This window comes from Carcharhinus amblyrhynchos, chromosome 26 (assembly GCF_965287045.1).
Source record: "Carcharhinus amblyrhynchos chromosome 26, sCarAmb.v2.hapA, whole genome shotgun sequence".
In the NCBI taxonomy this organism is placed as follows: domain Eukaryota; kingdom Metazoa; phylum Chordata; class Chondrichthyes; order Carcharhiniformes; family Carcharhinidae; genus Carcharhinus; species Carcharhinus amblyrhynchos.
Window position 1 is genome coordinate 36,151,476 of NC_137349.1, and position 18,719 is coordinate 36,170,194.

The 18,719-nt window shown below is 47.0% G+C and overlaps 1 protein-coding gene across 1 annotated transcript; it reads left to right on the forward strand.

Annotated features, from left to right (window-relative positions):
* Window positions 1–8,109: 8,109 nt before the first annotated feature.
* Window positions 8,110–13,014, forward strand: LOC145358535 (immunoglobulin lambda-1 light chain-like). Its single transcript, XM_080212674.1, has 4 exons — window positions 8,110–8,385; window positions 8,492–8,818; window positions 9,208–9,237; window positions 12,309–13,014. The coding sequence occupies exons 1-4, from the start codon at window positions 8,340–8,342 to the stop codon at window positions 12,629–12,631; spliced, it is 726 nt and encodes a 241-aa protein (XP_080068800.1). The 5' UTR covers window positions 8,110–8,339; the 3' UTR covers window positions 12,632–13,014.
* The last annotated feature ends 5,705 nt before the right edge of the window (window positions 13,015–18,719 follow it).

The following is an 18,719-nucleotide window of genomic DNA, read 5'->3' on the forward strand; positions in this document are numbered from 1 at the left end:
GATTGAGCCATTTCCTCAGGGACGAGTTGTGAAATTCCAGTATAATCTTGGGGGGTGAGGGCAGAAGGTGGCTGGGGGAAATGTGGTGTGGGACTTGGCGATGACTTGAGTGTGAGAATTTCCCCGGCAGCTGTGAGTAGCTGGATTCATCTCCGCAAAACCTGAGGCATTAGAAGCGGATGGGAGCCACTGCATGGGGGAATGTGGAGGGTGTTTGTGGAGGGGCTGTGTCTGGAATGGATGTGGAGGGGGGATGTGGAGGGGGGTAGAGGGAGGTGTGGAGCGGGGATGGAGGGGGGTAGAGGATGGTGTGGAGTGGGAGGGTGGAGGGGGTAGAGGGTGGTGTGGAGGGGGAGGGTGGAGGGGGGTAGAGGGTGGTGTGGAGGGGGGAGTGGAGGGGGTTAGAGGGTGGGGTGGAGGGGGAGGGTGGAGGGGGGTAGAGGGTGGTGTGGAGGGGGAGGGTGGAGGGGGTAGAGGGTGGTGTGGAGAGGGAGGGTGGAGGGGGGTAGAGGGTGGTGTGGAGGGGGGAGTGGAGGGGGTTAGAGGGTGGGGTGGAGGGGGAGGGTGGAGGGGGGTAGAGGGTGGTGTGGAGGGGGAGGGTGGAGGGGGGTAGAGGGTGGTGTGGAGGAGGGGTGTGGAGGGGGGGTATTGTCAGTCGGTGCTCTGTCTCTGAGGCCCAGCTATGATGAATTCTGTCAAGATACTGGGTTGATCCACAAGAGGGTTTCCAGCGAAAACTCCAGCGTTGAAGTTGTGGCCACCTTGAGATGGGCCCTGCCAATAAACGGGGAGGAATGGTGAAACTTTCTGCCTTTTATTATCACATCGATGAGCTTCAGCCAAAGACAGCAGCAAATGTTGTCGATTCCTCTCTTCCTGACTGGGGGAGGCCTAACGCTGTTCACACTGGCTGAGCGTGGATGATCTACGCTGTCAGGTTTGTTTTTATCGAACTCTACTTCCGGTCCTTTTCCTTTTGGGATCTGTCCCTTTAAATCCAGGTGCTGTACACAAGCAATTTAAAGGGGAATGTCAGCACTTTGGAGCAACGGGATTAATTCTGAATTCCAATTGCTGTCCGAGAGTCAGTTCCATAAACTAATTGGATATTAGATACGATAGCCAGGAAAATCAATATTGCAGAATCTCCCAGGGAGACGGATCTCAGTGTTCTGCAGGGGAAACTGCACGGTTCACAGTTCAGACTTTTATTCCTGAATTTTAAGATTTAGTTGCTGCTCCAACATCCAGAATTGGATGAGGGGAATTTGTCCAATTCAGTGATTGCCTTCCATCCAACATTCTCGGACCGCAAACTCCTTCCGTTTCCCTGGTAACGGCCTCATGTTGACTTTACTGTTCGGAACCACAATGGCCTCTCTGACTCAGAATTGAACCACAAACTCCACATCCATCCATCAGTAAGACTGGGCACTCCTCCCTCTGCAACATCAGATGTGTCTGCTCCTGCCTCAGCTCATCAGCTGCTGGGGCCCTCACCCGCGGCTTTGTTACTTTTCAACATGACTTCACTTCATGCTTTCCTGGGCAGGGATGAGACGCCCACACGTTCTTTCAGCCCACTGGCCTCGAACCTTCCTCAGAGACGCCAGCCTCTCGGAGCTCCCTCACATTCAAACTCCAGAGCGCCCAGCTCGTGGCTGGCGAGGATTGGCAGGTTGGACACCCCAGCGTCATTGGCACATCTTGCAGAGTTGTTGTGGCAACATTTACAAAGAAGAAAGAACAACACAGCACGGGAAACAGGCCCTTCAGCCCAACGAGCCCACGCCGTCACTTTAACAATCTGCTTTTCCTCCTCCACCCTTGACCCATGTCTATGCTTATGGTACCCACATTGGAAACCAGACTGAGGGGAGAATAGTGTAGGGTCAATTTGTTACACCAATCAGCCTAAGAGCACATCTTTGGGGTGTGGGAGGAAACCGGAGCACCCGGAGGAAACCCACGCAACCACAGGGAGAATGTGCAAACTCCCACAGACACCGGCCCAAATCCACGTATCTGCACAGCAAACAGTGATAGTCACTGAGCTGTCGTGGTGCCCGTCTGCTGGTCCAGTTTAAGCACACACAAATGACATGAAGTACTAGGCTACTCGAACTTCCAAGAGCAGCCCACGCACGACCCACCGTGTGCATGCCCTTCGTTAAACAACAAGGTGGACTGACGCACCTGCGGAGTAAAAGAGAAAAACATCAACATGTGTAACAGTTGATTTCCAGGAATGTCCCGAGGCTCTGATCCTTATTTAAAACAGTCTCCTATAATCCTCCATCCCTATTTCGCTCATGTGTCTATCTAAGTAAACCTTAAACAAATTCAGCGTGCCTGCCTCCACCACCTTACTTGGTAGTGCATTCCGTGCCCCCACGACCCTCTGTGTGAAAAACCTCCATCTAGCATCCAAGTTATACCTCTCCCCCATCACCTAAAGCCCGTGGCCCCTCGTGATATTTGTCTCCAATCTAGGAAAAAGCCTGCCACTGTTTATCTACACCCTTCATTACTTTATACACCTCTATTAGATCCCCCCTCAATCTCCGTCTTTCTAAGGAAAACAGCATCAATTTACCCAATCTTTCCTCATAACCCAGTCCTTCCATACCAGGCAGCATCCTGGTAAACCTCCTCTGCACTCTCTCCAGGGTCTCCACGTCCTTCTGGTAGTAAGGTGACCAGAACTGGACGCAGTACTCCAAATGCGGTCTAACCTCCTGTAAGTAAGTGCAGAGCTCCACTGGGTATTCAACCCTCCACCTCCAGCACCTTACCATGCTGCCCCCTGCCCCTCTTCACCCCCACAAGGCGTGCGGATGTCCCATCCCATTTGTACACCTGATGGAGCCAGGTCTTCAGGTTTCAGATTGTAACTGTGGACGGGCACTCTTCCTCAGTCCCTCACACTTGATAAAGCCCATTCAGAACTCATTCATGCTCAACACAGGTGATTGAATCTTTTGCTGTCTCCTTGTGCACCGGACCAGGTTGTGCCCGCTGACCTCAGCTGCCACCTCTGCCCAGGCCTCCTTGGTTTCATGTGGTGCCCTCCTGCTTCCATCCCTCGGTGTGAGGATGTCCCTGCCGGCTGTCACCACCTCCACAGGGCGCAGAGAGCAGGTACGCTGCCCCACCTGAAGCTCCCTCCCGCCTGCTGTGTTGCTGCTGCTGTAGCTGCCGTGATCAGACTCCCCTCTTCCTCCTCCGTTATCTTCAGCAGCCTCTGGCAGCCTCCATTAAACTTTATGCCGGGTCACTGGGTCAATGCCCACCGCATGCCCACCCCTGCCAGCCCTGCTGACCCACTCTGGACAAGTCTGACAGTAGGTGGCATGCTGGTCAGCCAGTGTTTATCACTTTCCTTCATTGACCTTGGGATCACTGCGCACACACGGTAAATTCAGGCTGTAATTATCTTCTGATCCATTTCTAATGAACTGAAAGGAGCAATGAAAGAATGAGGAACATTGAGAGATACACAGCACCCAACTGACAACGATTTGCAGGTTAGGTCGATTGGCCGTGCTAAATTGCCCCGAGTGTCCCAAGAGGTATAGGTTTGGAGGATGAGCCATGGTAAATGTGTGGGTGGAGGAGAGAGCCTGGGTAAGATACTCTCTCAGAGATTCAGTGCAGACGTGATGGGCTGAATGGCCTCTTTCTGCACCGTAAAGATTCTAACTGACAGAGCAGGAGTCTGAGTGAAGAGCAGGCACTGTATGATTTGTATTGTCTGCTCTCACAACACAAATTCCCCGTATTGCCAACAACAATAACAACAACCTCCATTTATATAGCGCCTTTAACTTAATGAAACATTCCATGATGATTCACAGGAGCATTATAAAACAAATTGGGGGGAACTCCGCCCTCCGACCGGCCACGGGAATCCCAGCAGGCGGTGGTGGGAAATGGGGGAAAGTGGGGAGAACCACACACATGTCCCTTCACCTCGGGTAGGATTTTCCGGTTTTGGAGTGAGAGCAGCTGGAGAATCCCACCCAATGTGTCACTGAGTCACAGGAGGAGATATTGGGTCAGGTGACCAAAATCTTGGTCAAAGCACTAAGTTTTAAGGAGTGTCTCAAAAGAGGAAAGAGTGTGGCAGGGAATGCCAGGGTCCTGGGCAGCTGAAGCCATGGACACCAATGATGGAGCAATTATTCCTGGGAATGGACAAGGGGCCAGAGTGCGTGAGGAGAAATACTATTCATGTGGGTATAGTGTCCTTCCAAAGGGTGATCAGCAAGAAGGTGTCACTACAGTCATATGTTTTATGGTCAATTATGTTGTCGGGGAGCTCCTGGTGCCTTTTGTCCACCCAGTGGGAATCTCAGCCTCTGTGGCCCGGATTTACCAGCCACGCTCACCCCGAAACCGGAAAATTCCACCTGAAGATCAACGGACCATAATTTGGTCCGCGCCCCCACGCACCCACCCCACCCCCCCACCATCCACCTACCCCCCCATTCACCACCCACCCCCCCCACTACAATTCCCATGGCGGAGGAGTTAGGAAAATTCCCTCTCTTGTTAACTTGAGACGACAATGAAAGTAGTTGAATGTGTTGTTTAAAGAATGATCCTTTTTATATGAATAAATAATAATGAAGCTTAACAATAACAGTAACCCAGCAGAACAGTAATAACAGTAATAACTATGAAAATAGGAGCACTAGTAAAACAGATTTCTCTTGCAAAGCACTGTCTTGCTGTCATCTAAATCCCGCACATGTTCAGAATCCTGAACAGAGGTCAGTAAAACAATCCCATCAGAGGAAAGTCTTATAAGAACACTCTGTACTCAAAATGACGTTCTGTATCACACTCAAACTGATGTCTCTCCACAGGGTGTAGCATAAGTTAACAGGTTGTATGTTGAGTTAACTCCAGGGTTATATGTCCATTATGGGATATGAATAGTATTTCTATCACTTGGGAAAGTGAATATTGCTTTCTGACCATTCCTGAAACCCAATCTCTGGAGAATTCTAGACTGTGGAAAGGAACGGAGCTGTGACTGGAGAGTCAAATTCTCCCACTCATCCACATCGCTTTCCAGGTCAAAGCCGTGATAGGTAGATGGTATTTTTTTCCTTGATTTGCAACGTGCTTTAAACTATCCCGGTACACGAGGAAAATAATCAAAAAAGCAATTGTTTCAGCTGAGAGTAGCACTAGCGGCTCAGCAATATTACTGTGTTGTTCAACCACCTGGATTCAGCTGGTTAAACGCCAGCAGTACGTCAGAAACCCTGAGGTTTGTCTATTGTCACTGGCACCTAACTTAGGTGGATATGGGTAAGTGAGGTGTTCCTACAGGGAGAATGTGAGGACCCCATAACCAGGTAACTCTTAAGTTGGGGGTGGCACGGCGGTGCAGTGGTTAGCAGTGCTGCCTCGCAGCGCCAGGGACCCAGGTTCAATTCCTAGCTTGGTCACTGTCTGTGTGGAGTTTGCACATTCTCTCCATGTCTGTGTGAGTTTCCTCCAGGTGCTCAGGTTTCCTCCCACAGTCCAAAGATGTGTGGGTTAGGTGGATTGACTATGTTCAATTGTCAGGGGAACTAGCTGGCGTAAATCTATCGGGTTATGGGGATAGGAGTCTTGGTTGGACTGTGGTTGGTGCAGACTCAATGGGCTGAATGGCCTCCTCTAGTATTCTAAGTTTGAAAATCTTTAAGTAATGGAAAATGAGTTGATTGAATTACTGACTTTTCCGACATTGAACTAACCAGGAGAAAACTGGTACATGGGGAAAGACCATCGGGTGAGGTACAAGATGACTGCCATTTATTGCTGGACTGATATCAATGACATTGGGAACAGTGTCTCCTGAAGAGTAATTCTGGGACACTCCACATCAACAGTGTCACCAGAGCAGCTTTGGAGCTGGTGGAGATTGCCTGCTGTGCTGCTCTTAAAGGGACAATCACCACAGAGTCAGAATTGACTCGATCTTCTCTAACCATCCAAAATTAAACTTCCCATTTTTAACTAAAAACAAAATATAGTTCTGGTCAGAAAATTCTGAAATGATAGCAACACCTCTCTTGCTCTTGCCTTCTCTTTATAAGAGTTTATAAAGAAGGTTGATCCAAAAACTGACCAGGCCACACACCGTCCCCAATACTGCAGAACGAAGCCTCTTTAAACAGTGACGTGTCCGACCATTACTGAAATGGGTGGAGCTGAAACTGAGACATTTGTATGTGTTGGAGTAAAATGAAGATATGTTGAGTTTGTCTCTGTTCTGGACAGTCCCTCAGCTTAAAATAACATTGCAGAGTTCCTGCTGGGACCCCAGCTGTAAGTTATTATCAGCCAGCTAACCACACTGATCACTGATTGGTGGAAACTGCCATCTCAATACAGTTTAGCTTCAACCAATCTCCTTCAACATTTCCATGAGGTTCGATTAGCTCTCGGTGTTCTGAATCCATGGAAATAACGTATTGTATCAGTAAATCTTATTCAGGAGTTAGCGCAATAAAGTTCAGTGTTTCCATAGTCAGTGGCTGGTTAATGGCAGATTAAAGTTAAAGTTTATTTATTAGTGTCACGAGTAAGTTTACATTAACAACACTTTGAAGTTACTGTGAAAGCCCCCTCGTTGATACATTCTGGTGCTAGTTCAGGTACATGGAGGGAGAATTTAGCATGGCCATGCACCTAACCAGGGTGTCTTTCGGACTGTGGAAGGAAACTGGAGCACCCGGAGGAAACCCACAGATACAGGGAGAACATGCAGACTCCACACAGACATTGACCCAAGCCTGGGATTGAACACGTGTCCCAGGAGCTGTGAGGCAGCAGTGCTAACCACAGTTCCAACTTACAATGCCATGGTGCCACCCTGTGCCACTGTGCCAACAAAGTTAAACCTTCTCTGTTGTGCATTTTCACTCACTGGCGACGCCAACAGAGCAAGATTGTCCAAACGGCAACTGAGGGGCTTCATTGGCTGGATTCTCCATCTGAGTGTGGGAAATAGAACTTGGGATTGTTATCAAGGCCCAGTCCCTCCACCCCGGGGCAGGACTGTGGAATGGTGGGTATTCACATGTTGGGGTTTTCACAGATTGGCCCAGCTGGGGTCAGGTTCCTTGTTGATTCTGGGCAGGGGTGGGCTCTTGTGGTCGAAGCTAAAGGGGTCTTGCAGCTTGAGAGGAGCTGTAGACAATAGGAAGGACTAACCAACAGTGAGTGTCCTATAGCAAGTACTTTGCTGTATCATGTCTGAGATGGTTTCTCTTGAAGGGAGCTATTAGTATTCTTGCTGGATCCGTGTATGAGAATAGTATCTGACCACGTTTTTATAAGGTTTTCATTGACCAGAACCAAAGTATCTAAACATCAGCGACTGCAGCGGTTCAAGAAGGCAGCTCACCACCACCTTCTCCAGGGCAACAAGGGATGGGCAATAAGTGCTGGCCTAGCCAGCGACATCCAAGTCCCACAACTGAATAAAAAAAATTGTTGGTTTTGCACCAGTTTGTAGTACAGCAGGCACAAAAACAGAAAATGCTGGAAAATTTCAGCAGGTCTGACAGTGTCTATGGAGTAAGAAGTCTCACAACACCAGGTTAAAGTCCAACAGGTTTATTTGGTAGCAAACACCACTAACTTTCGGGGCTTTGCCCCTGCATCAGGTGAGTGGAGAGTTCTGATCACAAACAGGGCATATAAAGGCACACACTCAGTTTACAGAACACTGATTAGAATGCGAGTCTTTACAGCTAATCAAGTCTTAAAGATGCAGACTATGTGAGTGGAGATATCGTTAAGCATAGTTTAAAGAGATGTGATTTGTCTCCAGACAGGACAGTAAGTGAGATGTTGCAAGTTCAGGCAAGTCATGGGGGTTTCAAATAGTGTCTGTGGAGACAGAATAGAGCTTACGTTTTGAGTCTGGATGACCCTTCATCAGGGCTAAAGAGAAAGAAAAATGTAATCTAGCAGAATGTTTTCTTGTTGGGGCGTGAACAGCAATTCATAGTTCAGCTTTGAACAGAAGAAGCAGACGAACATGAAAAGGGGAAGTGGGAAGTATCAGACAGAAACTATCTTCTGTTTGAAATGTGACTCAGTCTCTAACTGGGCTGAGGTGTCACTACATCAATCTGAATCTCTGACACTGAATGGCAGGCTTTCAGATCCTTGCTCTGATTGGTGAGTGTCAATTCTCTAATTTGCATGGCTGTCCTTCCTGTTGTGAATGGCTCTATAACTGGCTCCAATGGGCAGCTGCTGCCACACTCTGTCACACACACACACACACTCACTGAAGGGAGGCAGCAAGCTCACTGGCACAAAGGATGTGGACCTGGTGCTTTTTCTGCTCTCTGGCACTGTGTCTGGGCTGTAAGTTACAAACACTGAACTCTGCTCCTCCCGCAGCAGCAGACGGGGGGCTTGGAATCACTTTCAGGCAGTCAATTTATAATGTTTAATCTCTGCTTTCTTACAGATGGACAGACTCAGACTCTGACTCAGACTCGGGATTTGACCGTGATACCGGGAAACACGGCCACAATGGACTGTAACACCGGAATCCGTAATAGCAATAGAGTGAGCTGGTACAAGCAGACCCCGGGATCCACTCCTCAGTGGGTTCTCAGCTTTTACCACTCATGGAATGCCCCTAGCTATGGTGCTGGGTTTAGCAGCGACCGATTTACATCCAGTGTCAAGAGTGACAACAGTATTTACCAGTTAATCATAAAGAATGTGGAGCTGAATGATGCTGCCGTCTATTATTGTGGAACGTGGGTTTCTTCGAGCAGCACCAATGTGTCACAATGACAGAAGGTAAAACAAAAACTGGCAACTGTAAATAACATACTGGCAATATTTTTGTAACTATTAGAACATATTGATGTTTTCCATTTTATAAAATTACTTCAGTATTGTCCTTAATGTAAAAGTTTCAAATTGATATAATTTAATAATTGATAACAATCTGAATCTCACTACCCAGTATTGAGTGTTGATGACATTTTACAACAACATTGTGGGTGTTACTGTGAGTTCATTCCTTATTGTCCCACATCAGCAGGAACACTGGGAATACATGAAGCCTGACTGATGCTGGACTGGAGAATCTGAAACGTGTTTTCTGTCTGATTTCCAGGATCAGGGATAACTGTATGGACTGAATCCTAAAACATGACACTGTGTGGGTGCTTGGCCAAGGGACCAAACTCTTTGTCGCAGGTAAGTGACTGGAAATCCCCTCCTGTAGAAACTAGCTGTGTGAGTTTAGAAAATAAGAAATTAATCATTCAAAATCAGTTACTTTTTTTGCAACTACTTGTTAAATGTCAATTTTAACACTTATATCTTTAATCTCCAGCACCTGTTCTGATAATCAGATACAGGAACAATTATTAGTTCCGCATGCCTGAGTGTATGTCTCTGTCACTTGCTGTTTATTAATGTTTTTGTGTATTGATTCTGTTAACAGTCCTCTGATCTTATAAATTCCTTTCCAAAATGGCCTATGAAATTACTTATTACATTTTTAAAATGTGAGTGGTGCAGATCTTTTTTTTGGTCATTATATGGTGCGATTTAAATCTAAGGAAAGGAATTTGATTTCTTTGACACCTTTCATGTCCTGAAGTGTTTTCACTTACTGTTCCTGTTGAAAGGGTGAACCTTGCTGTGTGCAGCAAATATGAGAGGCAAATAATGCACAGCAAGACCCCACACACAATGAGATCAGTTATTATATTTAATGGAATTAATTTAAGGAATATTGACTGTTACACAGGGACTACAATGTGATGGGACCTATTGCATCTACATGAACAGCAGCCTTTTCAGAAACAAAGCATTGCTTATACTGTCCTGTACTTGCTCAGTTTTCCAGTCAAGTGCTGGTTCAAACATTGTTCCTGATCCATATTCATTCTTCTCGAATCCCCTCCCTGAACTTTGTTCTCTGGTACAATAATGATGATCTCAGTGCAGTTTCATACTCTTGCACAGAACAGGAGAATCTCATCAACTTTGCTTCCAATTTCTAACCTTTCCTTGTCTTTGTCCACCTCCACCTCATCCCTTCCTCAACGTCTGTCAAAGTTTCTGAGGGTGGGTTATCAAAACAATGTCCACCAAAGCCCACTAACTGTTCCAGCTGCCTTAAATATATTTGATTCATGCCACGTTCTGTAAGGTCTCTATCCCATTCTCCCAGAATTTTGGTCTCTTTTTGTAAGTAAACTCTGACACCTACCATCCCAATGCTAACGATATGTCTTAATAAAAGCAAATTACTGAGAATGCTGGAATCTGAAACCTAAAGAGAAAATGCTGGAAAATCTCAGCATGGTCCGGCAGCATGTGTAAGGAGAGAAAGGAGCTGACTTTTTGAGTCCAGCTGATTTGACAAATCTGGATTCAACATCAGTTCTTTTCTCTCCTTACAGATGCTGCCAGACCTGCTGAGATTTCCCAGCATTTTCTCTTTTGACTAATGATATGACTTCCTGCCTCCCCTTAACCAAGGATTCTGCTGCTCATCAATTTGCATTTACATAGCCTCTTCAAGTAAAAAGTCCCAAAATGTTTACAATTATCAAGCAAAATATGTTGCTGATTCAGATAAGGGAATATTAAGTTAGAGATCAAATAGAAGGAACCTCATGATCAAGACTCTATTCCTACCCCATTTGAGAGACCCTTGATTCTGTGTTCTTCAAATATTCCATCCTAATTCCTGCTGGAACACTCCTCTGCTTCTATCCCTCTTCCCTTCTTGCTCATCCATTGACCTTATTGCTGATCCTTTTGGGTCCATTTACTGTGAATCTTGTGTTTCGATGTTGAGTCAAGAGCTCAGGTTCTGGGTTAAATTAACTCCAATGTTATGTGGAACAACATCTCTATATAACCAGAGTCTGGGAGGAGTGACAGTGCGGTGAAAGGCCTCGCTGGGTTTGTGCTGACGTTTGGCTTTGAGAGCTAACACCCAGAGCAGGCTTCACACCACTGGCTTCATTATGAACTGCTGCTGGTTGTCGTGTTGATATTGTGCCTGTCCTGATGGGTTAGTGTTGCTCTGTGCATTCCCTCATCACAACCCAAGGACACTGGACATAGGAAATTGCGGAGATATTGACCCAGAGCTACTTAAACCTCTCTAGATACAGGGACCTTTATTTTAACATGGTGGGTGTTTAGGATCTGGAAGGCACTTTGAGATTGGCAGGGACAAGTTGAATCGTGGCATTAAAACGGAATTGAATAATTGAATAAATAGAAAAGAGTTGCAGGATGATGAGGAGAAGGCTGGGGCACTTGGACTAGTTGAATTGCCCTTACAGGGAGCCAGCATGGATAAGACAGGCTGAATAGCCTCCTCTTGAGCTGTAACCATTCCATGATTGTCCAACCAGCATGTGTAGAATTTTGTAACACTTTGTAACTTTCTACTTCCAGTCGTGTACACTAGGATATTTTCTCCCTCATTCCCTCAGCCTTGTACCAGTGGGAGCTTTGAACATCAGGGAAGCATCATTGAATATTAAACAGGAATAATATTGGCTTTTAGTTCTCCTTTCTCTACTGAAGGCTAATGGGGGGTAATTGGAGCACCACCAGAGGCCGTTCGCTGACCCGTCACTTACTAGTTTATAGACCATAGACCACATACTAGGTGACTTCACCTGTTTTGGTATTAGATAGTTTGAGTGACTTCTACCCTTCCTGTGGCAGTGGGTGGCCATTAATGGAGGGATATTAATGATGGGTAGTGTGTAATGGGGAAATGGAAGAGGAGGATGGTATAGATTTATTACCTGGATCTGTGCCAATTTACACTGACAGTTTGTGACTCTCACGTCCCAGTATTGTCTCAGTTTCAGGGCAAATCCAAATAGATTTTCAGAGGCAGTGATCATTTGTTTTTGGCGAGCGCAGCAATCCAGAATCATTTCTCTCCCCAGTCAGGGGCACGGGGATCAATTGCAGCTTTTCTGGTGATTCACCTGCTATCAGCCAACTCCACACAGACTGGGGATAGTATCTGGGCTCTGGAGGTGAAGATCCCACAGTGAGTGATGCTCTAATCCACAGAGTCAGCAGGAGGATCCTAAACAATATCTTCCACATCAAACTGAGTATGTTCTGTTCCTAAACCTTTGCCAATCAGGGAAATGTCCGCTCACTCAATGAATTTCTGGAGTTCGTTATAAGAAACTGAAACCTTTCACTGGAATTTCTTTTAAACTCAAAAGTTGAATTTTTCTCCAACAACTTGTTTTCTCTGGTTCTGATTCCAGCTCAGCAACTCCCTGCCCCTTCAGTGAAACTGCTGGGACCTTCAGCCGATGAGCTGTCCACTAAAGGAGCCGGCACGTTAGTTTGCCTGGTCAGCAAACTATCCATGGGCTTTGCTGCGGTCAGCTGGACAGTCGATGGGAGTCCGACGAGCAGTGATGTCCAAACCAGCGTGGCTTCGCGGAGCTCAGACAACACCTTCAGTCTCAGCAGCTACCTGACAGTCCCTGGCAGAGATTGGAGCAGTGGGAAGGTTTACTCCTGTACAGTTCAACAAGGAGCAGCTTCAAAAACAACCGCAACTGCCTCACAATCCAACTGTTAAATAGATGGAAGTTTCATTGTGTCAGCTGCCTGAGTAATTAGAATCATTTTATCTTCCTCCACCATTACCCACCCTCTCGCCTGGTACCTGCTGCATTTCATGTTTCTTTTTGCTTTACCTGATTCTGCTGTATTATTTGAGTTGTTTGTATCTGAGGCTGGTTTTGTTCAGTCTCTCCCATTGCAAGAGGCTCTACCAGGGTTAAAGTGACCAGTTACTTCGCTCCAATCAGGAGCTAAGTTTTAATGGGTGGCTAGCTCAGCCCCAATGTTGGGTGTAATGAAAATTATGAGTGAAACTAGTTTATGATTAGCCAACAGTATCAGGCTGATAATGACTGTCATTGGGTTGAACTTGCCAATAAAGAGAATCTGCAGGAAATACTTCCATGTGTGTTCAATTATTTGAATGGAATTTAATGCCCCTCTGGAGATGCGTTCAGAAGCAATGGGATGGGGGAGTATGATTTCGGAGTGGTTGGTGTTGGTGAATACTGTTGCCTTCCCCCACCGTTTGATTTTAAATCGAGAACCGAATGTCCTGCCAGCAGCTGTCCCATCCACAGGCCAACTGAGGCCATGTTACTACATAAAGGTCTTGTCCTGTTGCTGCTGGTAATCAACCTAATGAGGGTCAGGGATTCACCTCCACTTAACCCTACTGACGTTGTCTTCTGGGGGAGGTCCCTAGTACTGTGTCTGATCAAGGCACCCAGCATCGTCAAGAGATTGGCCCACAAGAAGGTTACCCTCCTTCCTTCACTGTCAACCTTCACCCCGCTCACACTGACAGCTTTCTAGGGAATAAGAAGTCTTACAAAACCAGGTTAAAGTCCAAGAGGTTTATTTGGTAGCAAAGGTGAGTGGAGCAGTTCTCCGAAAACCAGTGGCGTTTACTACCAAATAAACCTGTTGGTCTTTAACCTGGAGCTGTAAGACTTCTTACTGAGTTTACCCCAGTCCAACGCCAGCATCTCCACAGCTTTTTAGGGATCCATGGCTGACCTTTGCAATACCGGTGGTGATCCCGCTGGTGCTGCTGCTGTGTTTGCTGCCAATCTGGCTGGTTGTTCTCAAGGGTGGGATGGCCGTCGCAAAGTAAAAAACACAGTAATTAAATTACCCCAGCGGTGCTGGTAGACCTGATGGTATATGTTGCACCGCTCATTATGGGGAATCCAGAGATTGGTTTAGTGGGCACCAGATGATGTGGGGATGGTCGAGCCCCCTACTGCCCATACTAAATTCTGCTCCTTGTGGTGATACTTCCCATCCCTGAACCACCAAATGATTAGCATCTGAGTACAGTGGCATGTACCTTGTACAAGCTGCATTTGCAACAACAGGCCAAGGCTCCTTCAACATCTAAACTCGTAACCTCTGCTACCGAGATGAAAAAGAACAGTTGATGCTTGGGAACACTATGACCTGCAAATTCCCCTCCAACTCCCAGTCTGTCCTCACTTGGAACTATTCACTATTCCTTTTGTCATTGGGCCAAAATAATTAAACTTCCTCCCTAACAGCACAGTGGGTGTGCCTATGCCATATGAACTGCAGAGGTTCAAGAAAGTGGCTCGCCACCACCTTCTTGGGGGCAATTAGGGATGGAAAAAAATGATGACATTTCATGAATGCCACAAATGAATTTTAAAAAAGACAACGCTTTGCTCCAATTCTGATCCAGTTTTTCCATGCAGGAATTATAGGCCAGTGAGTTTGACATCGGTGGTAGGAAAGTTGTTGGAAAAAATTCTTAGGGATAGGATGTATAAGCATTTGGAGCGTTGCGATCTGATTAGGGATACACAGCATGGCTTTGTTCAGGGGAAGTCTTGCCTTACGAATCTGATAGAATTTTTTGAGGAGGTGACAAAAACGGTTGACAATGGACGAGCCGTTGATGTCATCTATATGTAAGGCGTTTGACAAAGTCCCTCACGGTAGGCTGGTAGAAAAGGTTAAGGCACATGGGATACAGGGACAGGTATCTAGTTGGATCGAAAACTGGCTGGGCAACAGGAGACAGAGAGTAGTAGTGGAAGAGTCCTTTTCTAGCTGGAGGTCTGTCACCAGTGGTGTGCCACAGGGCTCAGTACTGGGACCTCCTCTTCGATTTGGAAGAGGGCGTACGTGGTGTGATCAGTAAGTTTGCAGATGACACCAAGATGGCAGGATTGGCGGATAGCGAGGAGGATTGTCAGGCGACACAGCAAGATGTAGATAGGCTGGTATATTGGGCAGATAGATGGCAGATGGAATCTAATCCTGACAAGTGCGAGGTGATGCATTTTGGAAGGAATAATGCAGGGAGGAGTTACATGATAAAAGGTAGACCAATTAAGAGTATAGAAATGCAGAGGGATCTGGGAGTCCAAGTGCACAAGTCTCTGAAGGTGGCAACCCAGGTGGAGAAGGTTGCGAAGAAAGCTTACGGAATGCTAGCCTTTATAGGAAGGGGTATGGAGTATAAGAGCTGGCGTCTAATGCTACAGTTGTACAGAACGTTGGTTAGGCCGCATTTGGAGTACTGTGTCCAGTTCTGGTCACTGGAAGGATGTGGAGACCCTGGAGAGAGTGCAGAGGAGTTTTACCAGGATGCTGCCTGGTATGGAAGGACTGGGTTATGAGGAAAGATTGGGTAAACTGGGGCTCTTTTCCTTAGAAAGACGGAGATTAAGGGGGGATCTGATAGAGGTGTATAAAATAATGAAGGGTATAGATAGAGTCAACAGTGGCAGGCTTTTTCCTAGATTGGAGACAAATATCATGGGGGTCACGAGCTAAGGGTGAGGGGGGAGAAGTATAATTTGGATACTAGAGGGAGGTTTTTCACACAGAGGGTCGTGGGGGTATGGAATGCATTACCAAGTAAGGTGGTGGAGGCAGGCACGCTGGACTTGTTTAAGGTTTACTTAGATAGGCACATGAGTGAAACAGGGATGGAGGGTTATAGGAGACGGTTTTAAAAAGGGTCAGAGCCTTGGGACGATACTGGAAATATAATGCTGCATGTTAATGTTTTGTCTCTTTTACTCCGCAGGTGTGTCGGTCCACCTTGTTGTCAAACAAGGGGCATGCACACGGTGGGTTGTGTGTGGGCTGCCGTTGGATATTTCAAGAGTGGCCTAGGACTTCGTTTAGTTGTGTGTGCTTAAACCTGGACCAGCAGACGGGCACCACAACAGCTCAGTGACTATCACTGCTAGCTGTGCAGATACATGGATTTGGGCCTGTGTCTGTGGGAGTTTGCACATTCTCCCTGTGGTTGCGTGGGTTTCCTCCGGGTGCTCCAGTTTCCTCCCACACCCCAAAGATGTGCTTTTAGGCTGATTGGTGTAACAAATTGTCCCTACACTATTCTCCCCTGAATCTGGTTTCCAATGGGGGTACCATTCGCATACACACGGGGCAAGGTAGGTGTAGGAAAATGCTTTTAAGACGGTGGCGCGGGCTCGTTGGGCCAAAGGGCCTGTTTCCCGTGCTGGGTTGTTCTTTGTTCTTTGTTTTTTTGTTCTTTGAATGGGTTGGGGAGTCAGACAGGGTCCAACATCTGATCAAAACCTTTCCAAAATCCTTGGATATGGGATTTGGATCAGACTTCTGGAGAGGTACCACCAAAGTAATTGTTTTTAATCGAATGGACCAGGAATGTTATAGATAGAGCAACAGACTGCATCAGTGGGGAACTTCCAGATCCCACAATACAACCTAAATCAGTATTCAACTGGAGACGGAGAGCCAGAATACTTTCTTAAGTCGGGTCTTGTGAGAGAACTTTGGAGTTATTGTTTCAGAATAAGGGGTCACCAATTTAGGAAATGAGCACAATGTTTTTCCCTCAAAAAGTTCTACGGATTTGGAAATCTCTTTCCCAAGAGGAGGCTGGGGCAGAGTCCTTGAATATCTTTAAGGTAGAGGCAGGTGCACTCTTTACAAGCGAGGGGAAAAAGATTATCAGGGGTAGGCAGGAACATAGGGTTGAGGTTAAAATCAAAGGCATCGGGTCCCACTGAGTGTAACACCATGATGAGTGCAGGAACCGTGCACTGAGGTGCATGATATGCACATGATGATCACACACCAACTGCTAGTTTTTTAAATTTGTTCCTGAGATGTGAGTGTCATTGGCTGGACCAATACTTTTGCCTGAGGGCATTTAAGAGTCACCCACATTGCTGTGGGTCTGGAGTCACATGTAGGCCAGACTAGGTAAGGAAGGCAGATTTCCTTCCCTAAAGGGATATTAGTGAGCCAGATGGATTTTTATTACAATCGACTTTGGTTTCATGCATATCGTCAGACTTCTAATTCCAGATTTTTATTGAATTCAAATTATGCCATCTGCTTTGGTGGGATTTGAACCCAGGCCCCTGGGGCATTACCGGAGTGGTGAAAAAGTTGAGGGCAGCCATGACCCTCACGGCCACTGGGAGCGGGTGTCCTCCTCCTCCTCCCCTTGGTGCCAGGTCTACTGTCTCCTGGTTCAGCCGCAGACTTCAGCGGCACATGTTGTCTGGCACTGGTGGAATGAGCAGCACCTCGTGTAAACATGTAACCTTCAATAGGGCTGCATTCGGACCCCATCCTAATGGCTGGATGGCTCCTGAGCCTCCACAGCAACCCCCTGATCTTTGGCTGATTGTTCAGGTCAGGCCCTAGGCTGGCCCTGGTGCTCTCGCCGTTGCGTTTCTGCCTTGTCAGCAGTGATGCGGAATATTACCAAAAGGTCTGGCTGAAATTCAGAGCCATTCTGTGAGGAGACAGAAAAGGAGAGAGAGGGTGAGTCAGCAAGGCTCCTCAGTTCTCCCCTCATCAGCCCAACCCTCACTGTTCCCATCTCCCAGCTCAGCCTTGAGGGGCTGCTGCCCTTATCATCTAGCTTGCACTGTCACGGACAATGTCCATCGCCTCTTATTCCTGACCAGGGAAGGCCCTCCCATCACCTCAGTAATGGAGCACCTGGATTTCTGGTGAAAATAGGTGCTGTGCCCCCTGGATCCACCAGTGTTGTCATGTGGTCCATGGTGTGAGGCACCAGGTGAGTCCTCAGTCAGGCCCTGCCTACGACGGCCTCTTCCCCTGAGCCAAACCTGGACGTTGTGAATGGTGACTTTGTTGCATTATCGGTGATGATGGACAGTTGATTGGAAGCTCAACGGCGGCATGAATGTGAGAGGACAAGGCGCTATCAGAAGTGAACAAGGAAGCCCGTAGGCTGCTCAAGCCACTGTCTTATTGTCGAGTGACCATATTCTACGGAACTGGCCAACCGATGTAGAAACTGTGAATTCAAGCTAAAGTCAGTCCACAACCTCCCCACTCCCACTCCTTCTAGAATAAAGGCTTGACAGTCCAGCCTTGTCCCCTTCAGTGACTTGCAGTTAGGCCCTTGCTCGGCAAAGATTCATGCCTCACAATCCCTCCACCAACTCAGCAGCCTCTAACTGCCAGGGCCAATGGCAGCAACATCGAGGTGCTGGACGGTGTGGCCCCAATGCTGAGTCTCCCAGGGACGCCCATAGGGTCATCCTCCTTCAGGGATCCTTGTGCCTTTGTGTGTGAGCTGGGGCAGATGCTGATGTAACGAATGACCAGGCTTGAGTTTGGTTCCTCAGCCTGGACAGTAATGACATTCTGAGAGACCTGTTTTTGTTGGGAATGTGGCAGATATGACATCTCGTACAAAAAGCCGTCCATCCAAACTTCTCACTTCTGTTAGAGGCTTCACAGACAAGGATGAAAAGCCTGAACCTGAAAGAAAATGGCATTAGAAAACTGCCCTCCAGGAAGACTCAGATAGTTGGGAACAACATTCTATGAAAAAATAGGACCAGAATAAACAGCTGTGGTTAAAAGAGGAATCACATCAGGGTCAGTGAGATGTTAAATGATTGTATCAACAATGCAGGTTTTGATCTCCCCTGTAACTGTTAGTCAAAAGCTTTTAGCAGCTCATGCTCCATCTGTGCCTCATGTAAAGTAAGCCAGATAATACTCTCCCCATCATGGTTTGAGCGGTACGTGAAGGTTTTGTCACACACCATGGAGCAGGAGGTGATAAATGTGAACCAAACCTGAAGGGAAAC